Below are 11864 nucleotides of genomic sequence, written 5' to 3'. Positions count from 1 at the left end.
CCGTGTGGGGGGGGTTGGGGGGAACTGTGTGTTTTCCCCCAGAATCAGCAGCGTTATTCCAGTAGTGTGTGTGGGGTGGGGGGGGGTGGGAGGGTGGCGCCCCCTCCCCAGCCCCGGCTCCTGTCTCCCGCCCTCCCCCCCCCGATGCCCTCCGCGCAGAGATGGCGAGAGGCGTTTGGGGGGGCTCCTCTGCCGAGACCCGCCGTGCTCGCCCTCCCCGGCAGCGCCCGTGGCTCCGGCTCGGCCGCCATGCTCGCCCACGCCGCACGGCTGCAGGCAGCGCAGCACCGGACCCCCGCCCTGCGAGAGGCTGGGGTCCGGCAGCGACCTCCCCCCCCTCCAAAGCCACGTCCAGGCCCAGGGCTGCCGTCCCCGCAGGCAGAGGGTCCCAGCTGCCGTGCAGAGCTGGGGGCCACCCCACACCCCAAGCGGCTGTGGGGCTGCCCGTGTCTGTCCCAGGGCCCCACGGCAGGTGGGGGGCGGCCATGGGGCTGGACCCCCCCCTCCTTAGGGGTCTGCCTCGGTGCCGGAGTCCTGGAAGAGGGATTGCTTGCGCAGGCTGAGCCGGGCGCACTTGGGGCAGGTGGTGGAGTTGTCGTAGTAGCAGTCCCTGCGTGGGGGGACAGCGCTGGGTCACCCCTCTGCACCGGCCCCAGCGCCGCCCGTGTCCCCCCACCTCAGTGCCGCATCGGCGCGCCTGGCGGGAGGTGGCCGTCCCCAGTGCGTGTCGTACCTGTGGAAGACGGCGGAGCAGTCGGTGCAGACGGAGGTGTGGCTGTCGAAGGGGAAGAGCACGTCGCCCTCCTTGCAGAGCTCGCAGACGAAGCCTTTCGCCTGGCAGCGCTGGGGCGGGAGCGGGCAGAGGGTCACAGTGGTGCCCGGTGGGGACCGCGCCACCTCCCCTGCACGGCGCTGCCCCCAGGGGAGCCACACCGTGGGTCACGGCTGTGTGTGCCTCACGGCACCGGCTCACCTCACAGTCCAGCTTGATGTGCTTGGCAAAGAGAGTATGGATCTCCGTCAGGGAGCAGCTCAGGCGACCGGCTTCGATGTCGATCAGGTCCTGCAGCGAGTACATCTCGTCGTTCTCCACAAAGTGCTGCCGGTCCTGCAGCTGCAGGCGGACAGCCTGTCACCGCTGTGCCCGGCTCTGCCGTGCCCAGCCCAGGTGCCCCGTGGTCCCGGGGTCCCTCTGGCTCGGCCGCCCACGCGGGGCCTGACCTGCAGCAGCAGCCGCGCCTCCATGGCCTCCTTGCAGGTGATGAAGTAGGGCTTCATGAGCAGGATGTCCTGGCGCAGCTTCTGCAGGGGGACGATATGGGATGGGGATGGGATGGGATGGGAATGGGACCGAGACAGGGAAAAGGGTGGTGGCAGGGGCAGGATGGGGACAGGGATGGGGATGAGATGGGTATGCCGTGGGAATGGGATGGGGATGGGGACAGGAATGAGATGAGAACAGGTTAAGGACAGGATGGAGACAGGGACGTGACAAGGACAAGGTCAGGCTGGGTCAAGTTCAGCCCTATAGCGCTTTGGGCACCCTGACCCCTGCTCTGCTCCCCCTTTGTGGGTGCTGCCGGGGTCCCCTCTCCCTCCCTGCTCAGCCCACGCCCCCTCCATCATGCTGTCCCCTGCTGCCCACCCTGCCCGGTGGGGTCCCTTCCCCCATGTGTGGCCCCACCGCACTCACCCGTATCTCCACCAGCTCCTCCACGTAGTTGAAGAGCAGCGGGTTGATCTCCCGCAGCTTCAGCACAGGCCGCGACACCATCAGCGCCAGGTACCGCATGCTGCAGCGTGACACCTGCCCGTCCGCAGCCGTCACACGGTGCCCGGGGACACTGTCACCAGGCGGGCACCGGGCCGTCCCCACCGCCACGACCCCAGGGACCCTCAGCACCACTGCCCGGGGACCCCATTGCCGGGGACATAGCCCTGGGGACACAGACCCCCCTCCCAAGTGACCTCCACGCAGGGATGCAGCCCCAGGGACCCACGTGCCCAGGGACACGGACCCCTAAGTGACCTCTACCCACCGACACAGCCCCCTGGGACCCCTGCCCGGGGACACAGCCCCGCAAGTGACCTCCACCCAGGAACACGGCTCCCCCAGGTGACCCCCCTGGGACCCTGGGTGCCCCCAAGCCACCACCCCGCACCAGGGGCACCTTGCGGGGCTCGAAGTCCCAGTTGTGGATGGCGCGGGCGGGCACGACGGCCAGGTCGTTCCAGTGGCAGCTGCTGCAGTAGTAGAGGCCGGTGTAGTCGCACTGCCGGGCCTCGCTGGGCACCCCCCCTGCGGCGGCACACGCGCCGGCACACGCGTTGGCACACGCGCCAGCACACGCCTTGGCACACCAAGCACCACACCCTGCTCACCCCACGCCATGTGCCCTCCGTGGGACGCACGGCAGCACCCAGGGACACAGCGGGGCCCCAGCGTCACCTTCCCATGCTCTGTGCCCCCCCAGTGCCCCATAGCCCTGACCCCCCCAGCTCCCCATAGCTCCCAGCCCCACACAGATCCCAGAGGCCCAGTCTCCAGCTCCCCCCAGCCCCATGCAGCCCCCAAAGAAGCCCAGCCCCACACATCCCCCAGCCCCCAGCAGCCCTGGCCCCCAGGTCCCCCCAACCCCACAGAGCCCCCAGCCTCACAAAACTCCTCGTTCCCAGTCCCACACAGCCCCCAAGGGAGCCCAGCCCCACACATCCCCCATCCCACAGCCCCTCAAACCCACAGAGTCACCAAGGGAGCCCAGCCCCATGGAGCCCCCAACCCCCCAGCTGCCCCCAGCCCCACAAAATCCTCAAAAGAGTCCAGTCTGACATGCCCCCCAGCCACCCTGTGCCCCCAGGGGAGCCTGGCCCCACACATCCCCCAGACCCCAGCTGCCCCCAGTCCCACACCGCTCCTAAAGGAGCCCAGCCCCACTCCCCCCTCAGCTCCACAGAACCCCCAGCTCCCCCCAGCCCCACACATTCCCCAGCCACACACCCCCCCCAGCCCCACAGAGCCCCCAGGGGAGCCTAGCTCCACACCCCCCTCAAGCCCCACACCACCACCCCCAGCCCACGCAGCCCCCAGAGGAGCCCAGCCCCACAACCCCCCCAGCCCCACGCTGTGCCGGCGCAGCCTCACGGAGGGAGACGGGGGCCCGGCACTCGGCGCAGCGGTAGTCCTGGCTGTCCAGCCCGCTCTCGGGACAGATGCTGAGCTGGTACTCGGCCTGGTGGCTGACCTTGGCCCGCACGCAGGGCTTGCTCACCAGCGGCAGGCACTTGCTGTGGCACCGGTAGTAGCAGCCTGGGGGGGGACACGGGTGGCCGTCGGCGTGGGGACGGGGACACAGGGGCGATGGGAAGAAAGGGGAGGGGGTCCCGGCCCCCACCTGTGCAGGTGTACCAGGTCTGGATGAGGCCCCAGATGATGGTGCTGCACTTGTCACACATCTGCTTCACGCTCTTGCTCTTTTCCTTGTAGAAGCGATGCTCCAGCACCACCCGGATGTTGGGCTCATCCTCACCGGGGTCCTGCGGAGGCGAAGTGCCGGGGGGTGTGTGTCAGCGGCCATGGAGACGGCCTCTCCCCGGCCACGGAGACCCCCCTACCCCAGCCCCGGCCCCACCTTCAGCTCCTGCAGCTTGAGGCGGAGGTGGATGAGCCGCACCACGGCGTCCTTCTGCCGCTCCGAGTGCTCGGGCAGCGCCAGGATGGCCCGCTTGCACTCCTCGATGGCCTGACGCAGCTGCTGCACGTCCGACGCCAGGATCAGGCCCTGCCCGACGAGGAGGAGGGTGAGGATGAAGAAGGGGGACCGGCAGCCCCCCAGCCCCACCACCGCCAGCCCCATTCCGCGCCCCCCCCCGGCCCCACTCACCACGGGGCGGGAGAAGTGGTCCTCGGCCAGGCCCAGGTCCAGGGTGCCCTCGGGGTCCCCCGGGGACGGATCCGGCCGCCGGGCTGTAAGGGGGTGAGCGCCATGCCGGGGGTGTGGGACCGGCCGCCCACCCGCGCCGTGGGGCAGGGACGGGGAGGGGGGACGGGGAAGGGGTGTCAGCACCCACCTGGGTCGGGGTCCCCCCCGTCGGGGCGCTCGCCCTGCTCGGGGGCCTTGTTGAAGGGGTTGAGGTGGGCCTGGCGGAAGCGGGCCAGCCGCTCGTCGTACGCCATCGCCACCGGCACCCCGTCGCTGTCACCGGCACCCTGTCGCTGTCACCGGCGCCCCCACATCACCGTCCCCGCCGGACAAACCCGTCCCTCCGCCTCCCACGGCCGCGGTCCCCGCCCTGCGCCCGCCTCGGCCCTCCGGGTACCGTACGGCCCCCCCGGTGCGCCCCCCCCCGCTCCGGTGCACCCCCTCCGGTGCAGCCACCCCCGGTGCAGCCCCGACCCCTCTTTGCCCGGGCCCGGATGGACCCCCCCGCACCCCCTTATGGCACAGCACCACAGCACCGCCCCCCCCCCCGCGCTGCCCCCCCCCGTACCCCAGCAGAGCCCCCGGTACCGGGTGTCCCCCCCCTCCCCGGCCCCCCCGCCCGCCAGGGGCCAGCGCCCCCGCCCCGCTCACCGCAGCGCCGCCCGCCCCGCGCCGCCCCCCCGCCGGCGCTTCCCGCACGCCCCGCCCCGCCCCGCCCCGCCGCGATGGCGCCCCCTGTCGGCCGGCGGACCGCACCGCACCGCACCGCACCGCACCGCACCGCACCGCACCGCACCGCGCCCGGGCGGGGCCGCGCCCGGCGGACGGCGGGGACGAGACGCGGCGTCCCCACGCACCGGCACGGCCCCGCGGACACACGGCACACCGCCCCCAGCCCCCGCACCCTGCCGCCCCCCGGCCTCCGCCCCACGGCCCGCAGCCCCAGAGCTCCTCGTCCCCGCAGCCCCCACACCCGTAGTCCCTTATTTCTATAGCCCACAGCCTCGTAGTCCCTTGTCCCCATAGCTCCCGGTCCCCAGAGTCCCCACACCTACAGCTCCCTGCTCCCGGAGCCCCCAGCTCCACAGTCCGTTGTCCCCATGGCCCCCGACCCCATAGTCTCTTGTCCCTGTAGCCCCCGCCCCCATAGCCCCTTGTCCCCACAGCCTCCGCCCTTGTAGTCCCTTGTTCACATAACTCCCGGTCCCCAGAGCCCCCAGACCTATAGCTCCTTGCTCTCGGAGCCCCCAGACCCATAGATCCCAGTCCCCATAACCCTCTGCCCCATAGTCTCTTGTCCCTATAGCCCCTAGCCCCATAGTGCCCTGGCCCTGTAGCCCCTTCCCTTGCCCCTACAGCACAGCCCCTCCCCCCACACCCACACAGGGGCCCAGGGACCCCCAGGAGGGAAGCGGTGGCCCCGGGGGGGCTGCAGCCCCACGGCAGCACAGCCTGGCCCCCCACCCTGGGGGCAGCCCAGCACCTAGGCTGGATTTGGGGGTCCCCAGAGCCAGGGGGCTGAGGGTGCCCTGGATCCCCCAAAGCCAGGCGCATTCCCAGCCCTGGGGGGTCACCCTGGGGTCCTTGGTGGGGACAAGGGGCCAACGCTCTCCTGGCACAGGGAGGGGGCAGCCACCACCACACCACAGAGAAGGGTGACAGTGGGGACAAAGGCACAGCCACCCTCCCGGGCGCTGCAGCCGGGTGATGTGGCACCTGCACCCCCACGGGGCAGGACAGTGTGGGGCACACAGTGCAAGGGGACACACCGGGGACAGCCATTGTCTGGGTGGGAGGGGACCAGGGCTTGGGCATGGCCACCTTGGGCACTTGGGGTCCCCAAGTCCCCACTTAATGGGAAGAGCCCCCAGCAGAGTGTCCCTGTTGCGCACCACCCCCCCACCCCTCAAGGAGCCGCAGACAGGTGGTACCTGGACAGCAATAAATTTATTAAGTATTCAAAAAAAATAATAGACACGAACCAGTAAAAAACGAAAAGGGGGGAGGCGGGGGGGGGAAAGGGGGGGCCGAGCCGGCTCAGGGGGGGACAGGGTCAGGAGACACTGAAAGGACGCGCGTGGGGGGAGCCCAGCCGGGGCGGCAGCGCGAAGCCGGAGGGGCTGCGGGCGGCAGGGGGGGGTGCGTCGGGCATCACTTGGCGCCCTGCGCCTCCGACTCCTCCTCGTCGTCCTCGTACATCTCGCCCTCCTCCTCGGCCGTGGCGTCCTGGTACTGCTGGTACTCGGACACCAGGTCGTTCATGTTGCTCTCGGCCTCGGTGAACTCCATCTCGTCCATCCCCTCGCCCGTGTACCAGTGGAGGAAGGCCTTGCGGCGGAACATGGCTGTGAACTGCTCCGAGATGCGCTTGAAGAGCTCCTGGATGGCCGTGCTGTTGCCGATGAAGGTGGAGGACATCTTCAGCCCCCGGGGAGGGATGTCGCAGACGGCCACCTTGACGTTGTTGGGGATCCACTCCACGAAGTAGGAGCTGTTCTTGCTCTGGATGGCCAACATCTGCTCGTCCACCTCCTTCATGGACATGCGGCCCCGGAAGACGGTGGCCACGGTGAGGTAGCGGCCATGGCGGGGGTCACAGGCAGCCATCATGTTCTTGGCATCAAACATCTGCTGGGTGAGCTCGGGGACAGTGAGGGCACGGTACTGCTGGCTGCCACGGGCCGTCAGCGGGGCGAAGCCTGGCATGAAGAAGTGGAGACGCGGGAAGGGCACCATGTTGACCGCCAACTTGCGGAGGTCGGCATTGAGTTGGCCGGGGAAGCGGAGGGAGGTGGTGACACCACTCATGGTGGCTGAGACGAGGTGGTTGAGGTCGCCATAGGTGGGAGTGGCCAGCTTGAGGGTGCGGAAGCAGATGTCGTAGAGAGCTTCGTTATCGATGCAGTAGGTCTCATCTGTGTTCTCCACCAGCTGGTGGATGGAGAGCGTGGCATTGTAGGGCTCCACCACCGTGTCCGACACCTTGGGGGACGGCACCACGCTGAAAGTGTTCATGATGCGGTCGGGATACTCCTCCCGCACCTTGCTGATGAGGAGGGTGCCCATGCCGGAGCCGGTGCCCCCGCCCAGCGAGTGGGTCAGCTGGAAGCCCTGCAGGCAGTCGCAGTTCTCACATTCCTTCCGTACCACGTCCAGCACCGAGTCCACCAGCTCAGCCCCCTCCGTGTAGTGTCCCTTGGCCCAGTTGTTCCCAGCCCCACTCTGCCCTGCCAGGGGGGGAAAAAAGAGGCATCCGATGGCCGCCGGCACCCACGCGCCCACGCTGGGGAGGGGACGGGCGCTGCCGGCGGCGGCATCGGCAAGATCTGAGGCCGGGGTGGGGTGGGAAGCGGAAACCGCGAAGGTTTGGCGTCGTGCCGGGCCCCGCGGCACGGGTGGGGATGCACTCGCCGAGCGCCCCGGGGACGGAGACAGCCCGGGAGGGGTCTGGGGACGCGGGTGAGGGCGTCCCCCTCCCCGGGGACCTACCGAAGATGAAGTTGTCGGGGCGGAAGAGGTGTCCGAAGGCGCCCGAGCGCACGCTGTCCATCGTCCCCGGCTCCAGGTCCACCAGGATGGCGCGAGGCACGTACTTGTGAGCTGCGAGAGACCCCGTTCCAGGAGGGTCCTGCCACTCTCCCCCCTCTCTCCCCCCACTCTCTGTGAGTGCCTCCCCCCCCCCCCAGGCTCCCATGGGGCTGGGTGCACATGTCATGTCCCCCTCCCGACACCACAAGGTCCCCATGGGGCTGGGTGCACGTGTGTGTCCCTAAACCACAGTGTCCCCGTGGGGCTGGGTGCACATGTCTGTGTCCCCCCCCACACGCACTGCAGGGTCCCATGGGGCTGGGTGCACGTGTTCTGTTGTGTCCCCCCCCAACCCATGGGGTCCCTGTGGGGCTGGGTGCACAGTTCTCCCCCCACATGCAATGGGGGGAGTCCCATGGGGTGGGTGCACGTGTCACGGTCCCCCCCGCCCCAAACCACAAAGCCCCAGGGGATTGGGTGCATGAGTTGTGTCCCCCCCCAGCACCCCAAGGCCCCAGGCATCTGGGTGCACGTGTCATGTGTCCTCCCCCAGCAAAACGTCCCCATGGAGCTGGGTGCACATGTTCTACCGCCCCCCCCCAAACCACAGAGGTGCACACCTCTGCCCCCCCCCGGAGCCCCGTGGGGAGGGCACATGTCTGCCCCCCCCATCAGGGTGGGAGCAGACCTAGGACCTGCCTGCACGGGTGGAGGGACAGAGGCGGGTCGTGTCCCTCCCGCCCAGGGTGGGGGTGCTGGGCTGTCCCCCCCCGGGGGGCCCCGCGTGGGGGGGGCGGTGGGGAGTGTCACTTACAGGAGGCCTCATTGTAGTAGACGCTGATGCGCTCCAGCTGCAGGTCGGAGTCACCCACGTAGTTGCCGCTGGGGTCGATGCCGTGCTCGTCGCTGATCACCTCCCAGAACTGGGGGCACAGGGATCAGCGTGGGGGGGGACACACACAGGGACACCCGCGACACCCCCACGCCCCCCCCTCCCCCCCCCCGGGCAGGGCGGGGCGGGCGCCCCCTGGCGGCGGGGCGCGGGGCCGGACGGGCGCTGTCCGCGGTGCTGAAGGGCGGTGGCGGCGGACAAAGGCGCGGGGCGGGGGGGGGGGGGGGGGAGAGGGGCGGGGTCCTTTGTCCTCCCGGTGCGGCGGGACGGGGCGGGGGGGGGGGGGGGGGGGGGCGCGGCGGGAGGGGGGGGTGTCTTTGTCCGCCGCTCGTCTCTGCAGCGGAGGCGGGGCCGCCGTTACCTTGGCGCCGATCTGGTTGCCGCATTGCCCCGCCTGGATGTGGACGATCTCCCTCATGGTGCTGCCGGGCCGGAGCGGGACGGGAGCGGGACTGGGACCGGGACCGGGAGCAGGAACAGGAGCGGAGCGGCACCGGGGAGCGCGGGGGGCGGCCCTGCCGCCGCCGCCTCCTTTATAGGCGCCTCGCGCCGCACCGGGCCGGGCGCTGACGTCACCGCCGTCCCCCAGCCAATCGGCGGCCGCCGCCGCAGCGCCGCAACAGCCCTGCGGCACCGGCGCCGCCGCCCGCCACGCCACGCCCCGCCCCGCCCCGCCCCGGCACCGGCACCGCCGGCTCGGGGACCCCCGGCACCCGCGGGGGACCCGGGAGGGGACCCCCGCACCCATGGCGGGGGGACAAGGGGAGGGGACCCACCCGCCCCGGCACACGGGGGGACCCCGGTACCCGCGGGGGAGGGGGGCTCAGCGACCACCCAGACACGGCAGGAGCATCCCGGGGGGCGGCGGGGGACACACACCACCCAACCCGCGTCCCGTCACGGGTGGGGCAGGGACAGGGCACGGGGGGGGGTGCCCCGGGGTGTCCCGGTCGGCTGGAGCCCCCGCCGGGAAGGGGACGGGGTGGGCGGCGGCGGGCGCGGCCCGAGAACAAAGGCGGCGGCGGCGGCGGCGGCGGCGGTAGCGGTGGCGGGGCCCTTTGTCCGGGGGCTGCCTCCCACCCCCCGCGGGGACCGGCCTCCCGCCGCCCCGGGCTGCTCCAACGGCCCCCCGGTTCCCTCCCGGTCCCACGCCGGTTCTCCCGGGACCGGTATCCGCGTCCCGACAGCGGCAATTGGGAGGAATTGAGCTTTGAATGAACGGTGGGGCCGGGAAGGGGCGACCGCCCCCCGCCCCGGGGCTCCACGGCGGTGCCAGCCACAGCATCACTGCAAAGAGCCTTTATTGGGTACCACGAGCCTGCCAGCCCGGATCGGGGGATGCCACCCGGCACGTCCCGTCTGTCCATCCATCCGTCCATCCATCCTGCAGCGGGGGTGGCCGTGCCATTACCAGTGTCCCGCTGCCTACCAGGAGCACAGCACCACCTCCCGCAGCGTCCGCCGGAGCTCCTGGCTCCGGAAGACATAGATGAGGGGGTCGACCACCGAGTTGCAGATGATGAGGATGAGGAAGAGGTTGAAGTAGCTGAAGAAGCAGGTGCAGAAGGGGTTTGTGGGGCAGGTGACGATGAGGATGAGGTGGAAGAAGAATGGCCCCCAGCAGATGAAGAAGACGCCCAGGAGGATGGTGAGCGTGATGGCTCCCTTCAGGCTGCTGCTGCGGTAGATGGTGGGCTGCTTCTGCTGGCTGGAGATGCTGCAGAGGTGGTGGCGGGCCAGGGTGAACATGTGGATGTAGAGCACCAGCATGAGGACCAGCATGAAGAGGAAGAAGCCGATGAGGCAGAGGAGGATGGCGTTGTTGCGGTAGTAGGTGATGAAGATGGTGCTGGAGACGGTGCTGGCCAGCCAGACACTGGCCATGGTCACCACGGCCCGTTGCAGTGTCATGATGCTGTGGTAGCGCAGGGCGTAGAAGATGGTGATGTAGCGGTCCACGGCGATGACCCCCAGGAAGGAGAGGGACGACACGATGGAGCTGCAGATGAGCATGTCAATGACATTATCCATGTGGCGGACGATGCTGGCGTGGATCACCAGCACACCGTGCTCCATCAGCAGCATGAAGAGTGTCTCCACCAGGTTGCTGACGCTCACCAGCATGTCAGAGACGGCCAGGCAGCAGATGAAGTAGTACGTGGGCGAGTGCAGGTTCCTGTTCTTCAGGATGGCAGCCACCACCAGCAGGTTCTCCACCAGGCTCACCAGCCCCAGCATGAGGAAGAGCTCGTTGGGGATGTTGAGCCCCTGGCACCAGGGGCTGCTGGCACCGGCCGTGGCGTTGCTCTGGTTGCCCTCGCTGGCGTTCCAGGGCTCACGCAGCAGACGCAGGGGGGCCAGCGTCGACATGGCCCCCACCTCAACCCCAGGGACCCCCCGGCTGGGGGCTGAGCCCCCGGGGCCCCTTGCAGTGCCCGTAGATTCCCCAGGCCCCCAGCCCACCCTGCCAGCGCTCCCGCAGCGCCCGACGGCGAGACCGAGAGGATGCTGAGGAACTGAGGACGGGGAGTCCCACTGCCTGGGGATGTGCTGGGGGTGCCGCGTGCCTGCCGGTACCCCCGGTGTCTCAGCCGTCCTCCTGGCCAGCCCTGCCCAGCGTCCCCGCAGCCATGCACTGCCGGCCCAGGGTGACGGAGAAGAAAGGGCCTTTTCTCTGCCCCACTTTAAAGCTGGCTCCCGCGGCTCCTCCTCCTGAGGAGGGTGGGCACCCGCATGACGGCAGCACCCGGCAGCCAAGGGAGCCACCACGGAGGCCTGACCCCCAGCACGGCCCCAAGGAGCCCAACTGCTTGGGGTCAGCATGTGCCTGGTGGTCCCACGTGCCCTGAGCGGGTCCATACACCTCCAGGGCCGTGCACCTTGGGGGGCTGTGTGCCATAGGGGTCTTCTGTGCCCTGGGGTTCCATGCACCTTGGGGTCCCCATGTGTCCTGGGGTCCTCTGTGCCCTGGGGGGGGGAATCCCTGCACGCTGGGGGACCATGTGTCTTGGGAGGTCCCATGTGCCCTGCAAGCCTGTGTGCCTTGGGTGGGTCCTGTGTCCCCTGGGGTGTCCGTGCACCTTGGGGACCCCAGTGGGACCCTCCCCACTGCAGGAGTCAAGCTGCCCCTCCCAGCCCCCATGTGCGGGGCTGGGAGCCCCGTCTCCCCCACTGGCCCCACAGCACCAGTAGCCTCGCCTGACCCAGCCCTGGGGAAGGTGCTTTGCTGCAGGGCAGGACATGGGTCCGATAGGGAACGTCAAAGGCATGATTAAACGCGATGCCGCGCCCGTGCCCTGGCAAAGCCCGGTGCCGGAGGGAGCCCGGGCAGGCTGGGGGACGCGGGACCCATCTGACCATCATGTGCCTTTGGATCGTGTTGATGCCTGGAGCCACTCAGCTGCCAAAGAGCCATTCACGGCTGCATGAAAAGGCCGATCCCATGGTCGCTCCCACCAGCCACTTCCGTTCCTGCCCGCGGAGCACCAGGAGCCCTTCCCCATGGCACTGAGCACCCCGCGGCT

The 11864-nt window shown here is 69.9% G+C and overlaps 2 protein-coding genes across 5 annotated transcripts; both read right to left on the bottom strand.

Annotated features, from left to right (window-relative positions):
- Positions 1-136: 136 nt before the first annotated feature.
- Positions 137-4626, bottom strand: DEF8 (differentially expressed in FDCP 8 homolog). 4 transcript variants are annotated; one of them, XM_063334889.1, is made up of 12 exons: positions 4572-4626; positions 4069-4213; positions 3882-3964; positions 3630-3779; positions 3393-3534; positions 3143-3307; positions 2172-2299; positions 1694-1807; positions 1222-1302; positions 974-1114; positions 734-843; positions 137-610 (listed from the first exon to the last, which is right to left on the bottom strand). In XM_063334889.1, exons 2-12 carry the CDS (start codon positions 4172-4174, stop codon positions 508-510), a joined length of 1323 nt encoding a protein of 440 aa, XP_063190959.1. In that variant the 5' UTR covers positions 4175-4213; positions 4572-4626; the 3' UTR covers positions 137-507. The 4 variants fall into 4 exon arrangements, with proteins under 4 accessions (XP_063190959.1, XP_063190961.1, XP_063190960.1 ...); XM_063334891.1 differs by having other exon boundaries at positions 4069-4193; positions 4572-4605; XM_063334890.1 differs by lacking the exon at positions 4572-4626 and adding an exon at positions 4489-4561.
- A 1246-nt stretch (positions 4627-5872) lies between these two features.
- Positions 5873-10710, bottom strand: TUBB3 (tubulin beta 3 class III). The gene is made up of 6 exons (XM_063333188.1): positions 9770-10710; positions 9652-9658; positions 8702-8965; positions 8263-8371; positions 7410-7520; positions 5873-7147 (listed from the first exon to the last, which is right to left on the bottom strand). The coding sequence occupies exons 1-6, from the start codon at positions 10708-10710 to the stop codon at positions 6072-6074; spliced, it is 2508 nt and encodes an 835-aa protein (XP_063189258.1). The 3' UTR covers positions 5873-6071.
- Between the last annotated feature and the right edge of the window lie 1154 nt (positions 10711-11864).

This window comes from Chroicocephalus ridibundus, chromosome 4 (genome assembly GCF_963924245.1).
Source record: "Chroicocephalus ridibundus chromosome 4, bChrRid1.1, whole genome shotgun sequence".
Taxonomy (NCBI): Eukaryota; Metazoa; Chordata; class Aves; order Charadriiformes; family Laridae; genus Chroicocephalus; species Chroicocephalus ridibundus.
Note: the sequence above shows the minus strand (reverse complement) of the source record. Positions and strands in the feature narration are given on the sequence as shown.